The sequence below is a fragment of the Chamaea fasciata genome, unplaced genomic scaffold, assembly GCF_029207755.1.
Source record: "Chamaea fasciata isolate MVZ Bird 193981 ecotype frontalis unplaced genomic scaffold, bChaFas1.0.hap1 SCAF_30, whole genome shotgun sequence".
NCBI lineage: Eukaryota > Metazoa > Chordata > Aves > Passeriformes > Sylviidae > Chamaea > Chamaea fasciata.
In genome coordinates, this window is record NW_027094115.1 from 4,842,558 (window position 1) to 4,856,992 (window position 14,435).

The 14,435-nt window shown below is 50.1% G+C and overlaps 1 protein-coding gene across 1 annotated transcript in view; it reads right to left on the minus strand.

The window, feature by feature from the left end:
- The window catches only part of LOC136302840 (lysyl oxidase homolog 2), a 44,773-nt gene extending 31,124 nt beyond the window's left edge, over positions 1 to 13,649 (minus strand). Inside the window, exons 1-3 of the mRNA XM_066206428.1 lie at positions 13,483 to 13,649; positions 5,853 to 6,244; positions 4,319 to 4,494 (exon numbers count right to left, since the gene is read on the minus strand). Of these exons, the coding sequence (XP_066062525.1) occupies positions 4,319 to 4,494; positions 5,853 to 6,207 (531 nt within the window). The 5' untranslated portion in view covers positions 6,208 to 6,244; positions 13,483 to 13,649. The remainder of the gene's footprint in view (positions 1 to 4,318; positions 4,495 to 5,852; positions 6,245 to 13,482) is intronic.
- Between the last annotated feature and the right edge of the window lie 786 nt (positions 13,650 to 14,435).

A 14,435-nucleotide genomic window follows, 5' to 3' on the forward strand; every position in this document is an offset into this window, starting at 1 on the left:
TAGAATATTTGGGAATATTTCCTTGCCCTGTTTACCGTGGGATTCGTGATGCCCAGGAGGGTTTTTTGGGGTTTTTTCCCTGCCCAAACCCAACCCACAGCTCCAGGTCCGATGGTAAAATCCCACCTGGATTTGGGAATATTCCCCTGCCCTGTTCCCTGGATTTGTGCTGCCAGGGCATGCCCAGGATGGATTGTTTTGGGTTTTTTCCGTGCCCAAATCCAGCTGTTCCCTTTCCTTTTGAAGAGCATTCCTGAGGATGCTCAGGGATCAATCCAGGGAATATTCCCCTGCCCCATCCACCACAGGATTTGTGATGCCCAGGGGGGTTTTTTTGGGGGGCATTTTCCATTTCCACCCATCAAATCGCCCCCTACCAAAGCAGAAAAAAACCCTGACACTTCTTAGCATTTAGAATTCTGACACAAAAAACCTGGAAAAAGCAGAAAAAAACCTGACACTTCTTAGCATTTAGAATTCTGACACAAAAAACCTGGAAAAAGCAGAAAAAAACCTGACACTTCTTAGCATTTAGAATTCTGACACGAAAAACCTGGAACGAACCGGAATTATGGGATGATTCGTGCTCAAACCCCATCCCATCCCACCCTGGGACACCTCCCACCATCCCAGGCTGCTCCAAACCCAACCTTGAACACTTCCAGGGACGGCTCAACCCCGCTCTGAACCCACCACAAGTTTTTTTTTTTTTGGAGGCTCTGGGGGTTTTGAAATCAGAATTTTATTTATTTTTTTTTTTCCTGCCTCACCAATACCCAGAGGGGAAATTAAAGGCAGAAATAGCAGCAGGGTCTGGCGTGCCGAGCCAGACCCGTCCGGCCAAAGCCTCAGGTACCTCAGAGCTGTTTGCGAGCCTCGAAAAGCTGCAGCAATCCGATATATTTGGAGCCCGGTCCTCTTCGGAGGCCGCGCGGGCAGAGGAAGGAGGAGGACGGCAAATATTTTCTGTTCGGGATGTTTCGGGGCGGGAGTTGAATGAAATCCCTGTGGGGTGTTGATTTGAGGTTGGGATCAGTCGCTGTGGGCTCGGAAAAATCCGGGAAAGAGGCAGCAGGTGGGTCTGGGGTGAGCTGGGATAACGCAGGGAGACGTTCGGAAAAAGCTGGGATGGAATTCCCAGGGATATGGATTTCTGAGCTCCCGACGCCCAGCAAAGCCTCCAAGAAATCCTCTCAAATCCACAAAACGGGGAAAAAAAAAATTTGGGATTTTAATGAGGGAAGGGATCCCGGCGTGGCCAGGAGGATTAACCCCTTCCTGCCTCCCTCCTCCTCATCACCCTGCCCCGAAACTCTTCAGGGTTTGGGTTGGAAAAGCCTTCAAAGATCATTTTCCTGTTCAAATATTGAACTCCTCCTAAGGACAGAGCGGGGATGGTCTGGCTGAGGAGGTGCTGATTGGTCAGAGGTTGGGCTTAATGAGCTCGGAGGGTTTTTTTGCACAGATTTAATTAAATTAATTAAATTAATTTCTGGTTTTCTCTGTTCCTGACCTGGTGTCTTGGCAATGAATTTTTTTCCCAGCTTTCAGTGCCTGACCCAGAGGTCAAGCACTGCCCCCTTCCCAGCAGGAAAAGGGATGGAAAAAAAGCTCCGGGATGGGAAGAGGGGGTGACACAACCCTCAAAACACGAGCAGGGACAGGATCCGGCTGAGCACATCCCGATGGAATGGCCGGGGGATTTATGGCCGCGGAAAAATTTCATCCCACCCCACTTAAACACGGCTTTTCCAGGCTGGGAAGTGGAGCTGTGCCCGTGGCCAAGGAAAACAAACTCAGCCCCGGGGTTCTGCAGTGAGGGGGGGGGCAGAGCTGAGCTCAGCCAGGCCAGGTTTGGGGCAAAAAGTCGGATTTTCCACGTTCCCAGCACTTCCCAGCCCCGGGGAATCGGCACCAAAGGGGCTTTAGGGCTTCCTGAATCGGGAGGAGAGGCTGAGGGAATTGGGATCGTGCAGAAGTTTTGGGGTGACCTCGTTGTGCCCTCCCAGGGCCTGAAGGAGCTGCAGAAACTCGGAGAGGGATTTGGGACAAGGACACAGGGAACGGGGAAAGGGGACATTTGGGAAGGAATTCCTGGCTGGGCTGGAATTCCCAGATTTGCTGCGGCTGCCCCTGGATCCCTGGAAGCGCCTCAAGGTGGAGAAACTTTTCCCAATTTCCAACCAAACCTCCCCTGGCCCAGCCCCAGCTCTTCCCTTGGATCCCCGGAATCCTGTTAATCCTCGGGCTGTGCACGCACCCAGATCCATTTGGGAATCACAGAATCCAACACCCAAGGCTCGGTTTAGCCCCTCCAGCCAGGCCTGTCTTAGTCAAGCCTGGCTTGAGCGGGACAAATCCCTTCCCCTGGGAATCCCGGGGGGATTGAGCTGGTTCTGCTCCGTCAGGGCAGAGGCTGGTGGAGACTCCTGACCACAGCAGGGCTCGGAGGAAATTCCAGCCCCCTCAGCCCTCATTCCAAAGGGGAAACATCACTGGGACGAGCTCTGGGCTGCAGGAGCCCACAAACGATGATGAACGCCAGGAATGACCCGCGGAATTCCCAGGAAAGGGCAGAAACCTTCCGAACTCGCCTTCACAGGAGGCTTTGGAGCCCACCTGGGTCAGGTTTGGGACCCCACTTCCACCCCACTCAGCACAGCTCCTCAAAACCAAACCCACCTCTCCCTTTTCCATCCATCCCTCCTGCTGACAGATCCCAGATTCTGCCCCAGGAATTCCTGATTAATCCGAAATTCCAGCCCCCTCCACCCCGGAGCAGCAGCCGAGCTCGTTCCCAATTCCCCGGTGCTGAGCTCATGGAAAAGCTGAGCCCCGCGAAGCTCCCGTGAATAATTCCTGCGGCGGCCCGGGGTGAGCTGACCTCTGTCTAGACGAAGCCAGAGGTTTTGTGTCTTTCCAGGTGTTTGGAGGACGCTCTGCGGCTCGGGAGGAGCCGGAGCCGCCCCGGGCGTTCCCCGGGACACAACGGGGCCATTGATGGAGCGGCCGGGCAGGGATGAGGGAAGCCGGGAAAGGAATTTAATCCCTCACGTCCCGGGCCTGCAGCCCTTCCCTGGAATGCTGAGCGCTGCCTGCTCCTCCTGTTCCAGCTCAGGATTCACCCCTGGGATGTGCAGCACATCCTGGGTTTTCTCTGGAATGCTGAGCGCTGCCTGCTCCTCCTGTTCCAGCTCAGGATTCATCCCCGGGATGTGCAGCACATCCTGGGTTTTCCCTGGAATGCTGAGCGCTGCCTGCTCCTCCTGCTCCAGCTCAGGATTCATCCCCGGGATGTGCAGCACATCCTGGGTTTTCCCTGGAATGCTGAGCGCTGCCTGCTCCTCCTGTTCCAGCTCAGGATTCATCCCCGGGATGTGCAGCACATCCTGGGTTTTCTCTGGAATGCTGAGCGCTGCCTGCTCCTCCCGTTCCAGCTCAGGATTCATCCCCGGGATGTGCAGCACATCCTGGGTTTTCTCTGGAATGCTGAGCGCTGCCTGCTCCTCCCGTTCCAGCTCAGGATTCATCCCCGGGATGTGCAGCACATCCTGGGTTTTCTCTGGAATGCTGAGCGCTGCCTGCTCCTCCTGTTCCAGCTCAGGATTCACCCCTGGGATGTGCAGCACATCCTGGGTTTTCCCTGGAATGCTGAGCGCTGCCTGCTCCTCCTGTTCCAGCTCAGGATTCATCCCCGGGATGTGCAGCACATCCTGGATTTTCCCTGGAAAGCGCTTACAATGGGATCTCTCCGTGAATTTTGGCCAAGGGCAGGCAGGGAATTGAGACAAGTGAAAAATCCAACTGAAGGCCCCACAAACTCCCCAAGATGAGGAGCTGATGGAAAAAAAATTCCCTTTTTCCCTCCCTCTGAAGATTGATGACGGAATAAATCCGGGATAATTTGATCATGTGAATAAATACACGGGATAAAATGGGATAAACTGATAATAAGAATAAATACATGGAATGAAATGGGATAAACTGATAATGGGAATAAATACATGGAATGAAATGGGATAAACTGATAATGGGAATAAATACACGGGATAAAATGGGATAAACTGATAATAAGAATAAATACATGGAATGAAATGGGATAAACTGATAATGGGAATAAATACATGGAATGAAATGGGATAAACTGATAGTATTAATAAATACACGGGATAAAAGGGGATAAACTGATACTATGAATAAATACAAGGGATAAACTGATAATATGAACAAACCTTCAGGATAAACACGGGATAAACCGACAATTCCCATCCCTCCCAGCCCGCAGGACACTCCGGGTGACGCTTTTGACCCCAATTACCTCGATCTGGTTAATGAGGGAGTTGTCAAACTTGAACCCCGGGATCCTCTTCTCGCTGCACACGACGCCCACGTCCTCGGTGTGTTTGCAGTCGCTGACGCCCCAGCCGTTGGAGCCGCAGGCGGCCAGGCTGCTCTCCTTGCCCGTGCAGTGCACGTTGTCCAGCCAGATCTTCCCTGGAAAAGGAGGGAAAAACACGGCTGAGATCCCAAGAGGCTGGATTCCCTGGATCTGGATTCCAGGGAAGTGTCTGGGTCTCGCTCTCGGTGTGAAAATCGAGAATAAAGTGAATAATTTAGTGATCGAAGCGGCACTGCAAGGATTGACGGACTGGGAAAAGCTCTGGTCCGATGGCTTTTCCCATCCTTTATCCATTTGGGAATAAAAATCCACCTCCCTGTGCTGCAGCGATAAAAATCCACCTCCCTTATCCTGCTGGAATAAGGGATGAAAATTCAAGGTGTGAAAATCAAGGTGAACAAAGCAGCACCTCTAGCAGTGCACGTTGTCCAGCCAAATCTTCCCTGGAATGGGAAAAACCACGGCTGAGATTCCAAGAGGAGGAATCTGGGCTGGATTCCCTGGATCTGGATTTCCCTCGAGAGCAGGGATGCTCCTTGGTCTCGCTCTTGGTGTGAAAATCACAGTGAATGGGTTGGGAGAAGCTCTGGTCCAGTGGCTTTTCCCATCCTTTATCCATTTGGGAATGAAAATCCGCCCCCCTGTGCTGCTCCTATTGAATTTAAATACATAGCTTATATATAATATATATTCAAATAAATATATATAAATAAATAAAAGATATTAATTTAAATATCAAATTATAGATAATATTATAATGTTAATAATGCATAATATATAATATAATACGATGCATAATTATATTATAATATTAATAGATACTAAATATCTTTTTAATGGATTTTAAATTAATATATTCAAAGTCCGACCCCTCAGAAGCAGAGTGGGGAGAGCCCGCCCAGCCCCAGGATTTGGGATTTCCCTGGGAATTCCCCCTGCCGTTCAACCCCGTGGCCAGCCCGGTTTGTTTTCCAATGGCACATTTGGAAATCTCCTGCTCCGCCTCCAGAGCCAAAATCCACAAGTTTGGGAGCACATTCCAGCTTTTCAATTTCCCTTGGGCCCCACTCGCTCTTTTATGGGACATTTATAGGTGTGAGCACTCGAAATTCGCTAAAAAGCCACCCGGAACAGCACGTTCAGGCCTCCAGAGTGGAATTTTATCCCTGTGGGATCCACCAGGCTCCAGGGAGAGCAGGAAAAATCCTCGGTAGGACAAAAAAATCCCAACAAATCCCTTGGGGTGTCGCTTATGACAAGATCTGTTGTTATTCCCGGATTATTTCAGGGTTTTCCTTCCCAAACTCGGTGATCTCAGGACACGGCCTCGGTGTGTCCCAACTCCCAGCACCAGAGAGAAACACCCCAAACTCATCAATTAAACTCAATTAATTAATTAAAAGGGATTGTTTGGATCTGGAAAAACCCTCTCCCTATTCCAGGGCGTCCTCACCTTCTCCTTTTCCGTACTTGGAGCTGGGCAGCCAGGACACGGCCTCGGTGTAGCCCAGCTCCCGGCACACCACGTGCGCGGCGTGGATGGAGAAGTCGTCGTCGCAGACGGTGCCCCACTCTCCTCCGTAGAACACCTCCACCCTGCCCTCGTTGTGCTTCCTCTTCTGGCCCGCCAGCCTCAGCTGGATTTTGGGGACGTTCGGGGCTCTCTGGGGCGGCTGGAACACCTGTGGGGCGGGCTCGGGGTATCCGGGCAGGTACGACCAGTGCTCGTACTGGGCGCAGCTCAGCCCGGCCAGCAGCAGCAGCAGCAGCAGGGAGGGTTTGGAGGGGAAAACTTGGGAGTTTCCCATTTTCGGTTCTCACAGCCGGGTCCAGGAAGGGCTGTCCCTGGGAGACAAAAAAAAAAAAATCAGATTTTTTAATTAGTTTTTAATCAGGGAAAATTCGCGGCTCTTGGAAATCGAGGTTACCTCCACCAGCGGCTGTGAAAAGCAAAGTCGGGGCAATTCTTTCCTGTGGGGTGGAGAAGCGGAGTGAAACTTCCCCCTGCTTGTAACTTGAGGTCAATTTGCCACGTAATTTCAGCCCAAAAAACTGGGTTTTCCCCAGGTGAAATTCCCCAGACTGGGAGCTGTAGGAAGTGATTTTCCTGTTTCTCCACAAACCCGGCAGGAAAACTCCATCCAAAATCCTGCCGGAATATGAACAAATTCGCAGAATACGAACAAATTCCCCCCGGGTCGCTTTGGTTTGATTTCTGAGCCTCCAGAAAGCTCGGAGTCAACTAAACCCGAACATTTGAGAGGAGAAAAGGCTCAACAAACCCTGTGCCAAGACCAACACGTGTCAGCCCAGCTTTGGGGGGGGTCCCTGGGGATGGAATTCCCGATTTCCAGCCCTTTCCCTGCTCCAATCCCACCCCGGCAGCCGTTCCACCCGGGGCTGGAGCCAAAAGTCACAATTTGGGGAGCTCACACGGGGGAGGAGGGCCGGGGCCGGTTCCTGGAGGTGTTAATGACCCAAAAGCTGCCAGATGTCGGAGCCTTTCCAAGAATCCCGGAGCCGGGAGACCTCGGGAGCAGCTGGGGAAGGGCAGGGCAGAGTTCCAGGTCGCTTTAATTGGGATCAAGATTCGCCTGGGAGACGCTAATTGGGATTAGAGCAGATCCAGGAGGTGGAAGTTGCGCTCTCGGCAAAGCCTTGCTGGGCTGAGCTGCCCCCGGAGCCCAGGATGCGTATGGAAAATCAAATAAAATGAATGTTGAAATAAAATGTATTAGTAAAATATAGATATAAAATTAATGTAGAAGTAAAATTAATATAGAAATAAAATTAATATAGAAATAAAATTAATATAGGAATAAAATGTATCGATGAAATATAAAAATGAAATTGATAAATAAAATGAAATATCTGTGATAAAATATATTCTATAGAAAAGAAATTTCAGATTTCAATAATAATGATATAAGTTATTTAGCATCTTCATTTCGTGTTTTAAATAGGTAGGTATTGTTTAATGTTTAATGAACACAGAATGCTGCCAATCAGTGCAATAGAATTACGGATAAGCGAATCAATAGATTTCATATCTTAAATAAATAGAGATTTCTTTGATGTTTAATGAGTGTATGAACGGAATATTTGCTTTTGTTCCCCAGAAATTCAGGGATTTGGGAATCACTGAGCGTCCTGAGCTGGAAGGGATCCACGAGGATCATGGTCTGGCACAGGGAAAAGAGGAAATTCCCAGAGCTGGGGAAATCCTGGGGATAAAGGTCCCTGCACCACAGAGGGAATTCCGGCTGGGAAAAAGGAATTCTGAGATTGTAGGAACACATTCCCAACCCATCCCCGGGAAAAAGGGCTCCCAGGTGGAGCAGCACCGTGTCCCACCTTTGCTCTGGGGTCAGGAGGGGAAAGCACTGGGAAACCGCTCAGAAATCCCATTCCATGGGCAAAAAAATCCTGCAAAAATATCCTGAAAAAAAATATCCTGAAAAAAAATCCTGCAAAAGAAATCCTGGGGGAATTCTGCACAAGGCCAGGCCAGCAGCAGCAGCTCCCTGTGCTCCCTCCGGTCCCAAACACCAGGAGACAGATCTCCCCCAGGCTCTGCATCCCCCCAGATAAACCCTCCCACTCCCACAGCCCCTGTTCAATGAGAGGCTCCAGAAAACGTCCTCAGGTTGAGTCGGGAAAAGCGGAATCCGGAGGGATTTGTCCTCAGCTCTGATTTGGGATTCCCATCAAAAAAAGTAAAAAAAAAAAAAAGTCAGGCCGGGTCCAACGGGGGAAATTCAGGAGCACAGGAGGGTCGGATTTGAGAATCTGAGGATTTGACGATTTGAGAATTTGAAGAGTTGAGGATTTGAGGATTCTCTACAAATCCATTTCCCACACAGCAGAATCCAGGGAAAGCCCCCGAGGGTTCAGCACCGAAATGGGCTCTCAGCTCTGTGTCTATCCCAAGTCAGGAGGGAAAACTGGGAATTCTGGCACGGGAGAGCTCCGGGTGTGGTTTTCCCATCCCCGGGAGTGTCCAAGGCCAGGCTGGACGGGGCTTGGAGCGCCCTGGGATGGTGGAAGGAGTTGGGATTGAAGGATTTCCCACCCAAACCATTCCATGGCTCTGATCCAGGTCCTTTCCCTCTGGGATTCGAGGCCAGGACTGGTTTAGAGAACTGATAACAGAGAAAATTGCCCGGCAGTCCCTTCACCCCACAGCACAACAGCCACAGAAATCCTGGATTTATCCTTCCCCGACATCTCCCTCCTCAGCTCCAAGACATTTTTTAGGGCTCTGATATCCAGGAAAACTCTCCCTGCCCTCCAGCTGCCGCAGGGCCGGTCCAGCCACAGCCTGAACCTCAAAAAACCCAACATTGAAAAGGCACCAGGCAGAGCCGGCTGCGCCCACACGTTAACGGGGACACCAGAAAACCACGAGAACACAGCCGAGCATGGAAAATATTCCAGGAAAACCGCGGCTGCGCCTCCGGCAGGGACACGTTTGGTGCCTCCAGGCTGAGGGAGCTGCACGCGCCGAGCTCCGAGGAGAAATCCGGGCTGGGTTTGGTTTGGGCTGGAGTTGGTTTGGGTTTGAGCTGGAGTTTTGGGTTTGGGCTGGAGTTTTGGTTTGGGTTTAGTTTGGGCTGGGGATTTTGGTTTGGGCTGGAATTTTTGGTTTGGGCTGGAATTTTTGGTTTGGGAGCTGCAGATGCTGAGCTCCCCGAGGAGAACTCTGGGCTGGGTTTGGTTTGGAGTTCTTGGTTTGGGTTTGGTTTGGGCTGGGGATTTTGGTTTGGGCTGGAGTTTTGGGTTTGGGTTTGGTTTGGACTGGAGCTTTTGGTTGGGAACTGCACGTGCCGAGCTCCCCGAGGAGAAATCCGGGCTGGGTTTGGTTTGGAGTTCTTGGTTTGGGCTGGAGTTTTGGGTTTGGTTTGGGTTGGAGTTTTTGGTTTGGTTTGGAGTTTTTGGTTTGGGCTGGAGTTTTGGGTTTGGTTTGGAGTTTTTAGTTTGGGCTGGAGTTTTGGGTTTGGTTTGGGCCGGGTTTGGTTTGGAGTTTTTGGTTTGGGCCGGAGTTTTGGGTTTGGTTTGGGAGCTGCACGTGCCGAGCTCCCTGAGGAGAAATCCAGGCTGGAGTTTGGTTTGGCCTGGGGTTTTTGGTTTGGCCTGGGGTTTTTGGTTTGGCCTGGAGTTTTCCCCTTTCCTTTCGGGCTCATCCCTCCCCTCACAGCCTCCAACGACCTCCAGGCTGATTCCTGACGTCAGGATCCGATCTTTTGGTCTCTCCATGCAAAGGGATCCAAGGCAGAGCACTGAAAACCCATCGGGCGGAGCCAGAGGAGAGGGCAGGAGCTGCTCCAGGCTCTCCGTGTCCTGTTCCAGGCGGGAAGCTGAGCTCCATCCCCACAGGAATGTGGAATTTGGGGTTTTCGGGCAGGATCCTGCTGACTCGGCCCTTCCCAGGGCTCCAGTCCTGGGTCTTGCAGGGAACAGAGGCATGGGAGGGCAAGGGAAAAAAAACCTGGAATTGTTCTGGAATCCTGGGATGAGTTGGGTTAGGAGGGATTTAAATCCCATCCAGTGCCACCCCAGCCATGGGCAGGGACAATTCCCACTGTCCCGGGGGGATCCAGCCTGGCCTTGGGCACTCCCAGGGATCCAGGGGCAGCCACAGCTCCTCTGGGAATCCCATCCCAGCCAGGAATTCCTTCCCAATATCCCACCCATCCCTGCCCTCCGCCAGTTTAAATCCATTGTCCCGTTTCCTGCCCCTCTCTGCCCATTTAAATTCCCTCTCCTCCCTTTTCACGGACCTCCCAAAGCTCCAAAGTCCTGATTTTTCCCTTCCCCAGGTGTGACAGAACCTGCTCCTCTCCTGGAGCCGAATCCCAGCCAAGAATTCCCCTTTTTTAACCCCATCCAACCCCCCAAACAATCCCAGACCAGGCGCTTCCCTGCTCGCATCCTCACCCAGACAACAAAAGGAAAGTCTGGAATGGCCGAGGAGGATCCGGCAACGCTCCACATCCCCCGGGGACGGGCGACAATCATCCCGATTGTGTTCCAAGCGCTGCTCAGCCGCCTGGAACCGGGAATCCCGGGAATCTCCGCATTCCCTCCGGGCTGGGAACAGGATTTCCCGGAGTTCTCCGGCCTCTTCTCCGCTGGGAACGTCTCCAGGGTTGTTAAAGGGAATGAAATCCCGTCGTTCCCCGGGATAGGATTTTGGGATTCCTTCTCCCATCGCTCCCAAGTGTCTCTGCCCGTGGCAGGGGCTTTCCAAGGGTTAAATCCCCGTGGATTCAATCCCTTCTCCTTCCGAAAAACCTCAGCCACAAAGGTCCCTGGAAGGATCAGAGGCAGAAAATCCCCATTTCCGGCAGAGATCCCCAGTTTAGAGCTTCATTTTTAATTTTCATCTCCATGCAGCAACACCTTAAATCACCTTAAACCATCTTAAATCATCTTAAATCACCTTAAACCATCCTAAACCCACCTTAAACCATCCAAAACCATCCTAAAACCAACTTAAAACCATCTTAAATCATCTTAAACCATCCTAAACCCACCTTAAACCATCCAAAACCATCCTAAAACCAACTTAAAACCATCTTAAATCACCTTAAACCATCCTAAACCAACTTAAAACCAACTTAAATCACCTTAAACCATCCAAAACCCACCCTAAACCATCCAAAACCCACCCTAAACCATCCTAAATCATCCAAAACCAATTTAAACCAACTTAAAACCAACTTAAATCACCTTAAACCATCTTAAACCCACCTTAAACCACCCCAAACCACCCTAAACCCACCCTAACATCTCAAATTCCGACACCTCGATTAAAATGAAATCAATAAAAAAAAATTTCACATCTTCATTTAAATCATCTTCAACACCAAAAATCCACCTGAAGGGGGAAAAGTGAGCCCAGGGAAGGTTTCTCTGTGCGTGTGCTGAAGGAGCAGAGCTCAGCCGGGCTCGGGGTTGCACATCCCAAATTTCCAGGCGGGTCCGAAACCCTCGGAGGAGGAGGAGGGGATGGTTCCTCGCCCTTTTGGGTTTTAATTAATGCTGTTTTAATTAATGCTCCCTAATCCCCCAGCGGGACAGCCGGGCTCCAGAACCGCCTCCTGTTATTCCTGGGAAATCCCCCCTTGGAATAACAACCTTTGGGTTGGAGCTGGATTTGAAAACGTGGATTTGGGGTGGAACTTTTCCTCCTCCCGGGGCGGTTTTGATTTTTTTGGTTTTTTGGGGTTTTTTTTTTGCAGATGGGAAAAGTGGGACAGAAAATGTCAAAATAAATTTTAAAAAAAGGATCTGAAAATCACCCTGGGGATGATCCCAGAGCCCGAAACTGGGAGCTCGGGTTGGGAACTGCCCCCAGGAACGCTCTGGGAATGTTCAGGAGGAGAAGAAATAAAAGGGGGAAAATGGATATTAATTAGGGAGCAGAAAGGAAAGCAGAGTGGGGCACAGGGACTGGAAAAAACCACGAATTTGGGAGTCAAAACATGGATCAAAGACCCAGAGCTCGTCACTGGGAAAGCGTTCTGGGGTCTCGGGCTGTGAAAGGAGTGAAAAACTTCCAGCAAAACCTTTGGATTTTCCATTGACTCACCTGCTGGGGGCAGGAACATCCAAGCTCTGCAACCCCCGGAGCTTTTCCAATCCCCGGAACTTGCCCCCCTAAAATTCTCATTCCTGCCCCCCCAAAGCTCCCGCTGGCTCTGACTGGAGAGGAATTCTGAGCCTCGGGATTGAATTTCCCCTTCAAAAGCCGCTTTTGGGGATGTTTCCCAACATCCTGCTGCCCTTGGGGACCGGGATCGTGGAAATTGCCTCCTGAAGCACCCGGAACTGGCTCCAAGGTGTGATTCCTACCTGAGCACTCGGAGATTCCATAAATTCACCCTTTTATTTCATTTAATATTATATTCATATTAATATTGTATTCATATTAACATTATATTCATATTAATATTATATTTTTTATTTTTATTTATATTCTAGTTTTAACAGCTCTCCAACCGAGGAAATTCCACCCCCGTGGGTGGCTCAGGGCAGAGGAAAACCTGGGAACGAGGAGCCCCAAATAAATCCAGGATTTTCACGCTGTATCCAGGCAAAACTGGAATCCCTGCACCATCACCTTGCTGAGCTGATTGTGGAGATAATTAATTATTTTTCCCGCTGCGCTCCCGGATATCCAAACCTGGATCTTCCCCTTTAATATTCTGAATTCTCTGGGCTTGGATCTTTTATCCCTCATTAGCAACAAAAACTCCTCGTGGGAAGGCAAAAATTCATCAGGATTAATCGCGAGCTCCGCCCGGCTCGGGTTGAACATCCCGCGTTTCTCCGGGGCGCTTTTCCAGGTGGAGATCCCCCAAGTGATCCTAAAAAATTTCCCGGGATAACCCGGCCTTTGAGGAGGTGCCGGCAGGCTCAGAGAATCCCCAGCAGCGACGGCAGAAAATATCTTTAATTAAGGACATATTTCGCACCTCCTTGCCAAACATCTCCCCCGGGAGGTTTTTTCCCTCTGAAAAAATTAAAAAAACAACCCGGGATTTATCCAGAGAGGAGAACTCCGAGAGTCTCCCTGATTTCCCCGGGTGACTTTTACCCAACTCCGGTGGCACCAACCGGGGTTTCCTGCTCGAAATTCGGGATATTTTGCCCCAAATCCCAGCTCAGGCATCGCCCCCGAGTTTTGCAACTCGTCTTTTATTCCAGCCGGGAAGGGCTGGGAGCAAAAAAAAAAAAAAAAAAAAAACCCCAAAAAAATCAAAACCCAAAAAATAAAGGGATAAATAAAATCTCCAGCTCGGCCAGAACTTCTTTAAAAAGTGACAAAAAGCCAAATCCAGCTCGGGGCACAAGAATTAGGAGAAATATAAATTTGGGGTTTTTTTTTCTCCTGGTTTTTTTAGCGCGATGGGAGAGGAGAGAGTTGGGAGAGAAGAAGGGAAATGAAACTTTCGAGAGGCGAAGGAAGAAAAGGCTCGGAAATGTTGAAACTCACGACCCAGCCGCTCTTTTCAAACCATCAAACCCCAAAACGCGCCTCGGAGCCCCGAATTTCCCTCAATTAGCGGGAAATTTACCTTAATTAGCGGTGGGGGGAAGCTCAGCCCCGTCCCGCTTCATCCGCTTCTTCCTTGCCGGGCTGAGCGATTCCCCCTCGGCGCTGGGAAAGGAATGAAATAAATCGAATTCTCCTCCTGCCGGCGGGGAAATGCGCGGCCAGGAGCTGCGGCCGCCGCTTCCTGCCAAATTTCACTGGATTCGCCCGGCAACACCCCTCCCCAGGAGCCGCCCCCGCCGGGAGATCGGCGCTCGCTCCTCCCGGAGGGAGACTGGGAGAGGGGGGGAGAAATTCCCAAAAAAAAAAAAAGGGAAAAAATCAGATAAACTCAAAAAACTCAAAAAAAAACACCCCCCAAAAAACAACCCCAAAACACACACACACGGAAAAAAAAAAGAACACAAACAACAAAAAAAATCAAACCAAACGAACAAACAAAAAACACGCCAAAAACCAAACAAAAAAAACCCCCCAAAACCCCCCCAAAACCACAAAAAAAACCCCCAAAAAATCCCAAAACAAAGCAAAAAAACACCAAAAAAACCAACCAAACAAACCCCCCCAAAAAACCAAACCACCGAAAAGAAAACAAAAAAACCCCCAATCCCCCCAAAAAACAACCTCCCAAAAAAACCCCAAAAGACTCCCCAAAAAACCCACAAACCCCCAACTCCCCCCAAAAAAACCAAAAAACAAAACCAAACAAACCCCCCAAAAAACAAACCACCGAAAAGAAAACAAAAAAACCCCCAATCCCCCCAAAAAACCACAAAAACCAAAAACAACCCCCCCCCCCAAAAAAACCAGAAAAACCCCCAAAAACCCCACAAACCCCCAACTCCCCCCAAAAAAACCCAAAAAACAAAACCAAACAAACCCCCCCAAAAACCAAACCACCAAAAAGAAAACGAAGAACCCCCAATCCCCCAAAAAAACCTACAAAACCCAAAAACAACTCCCCCAAAAAACCCC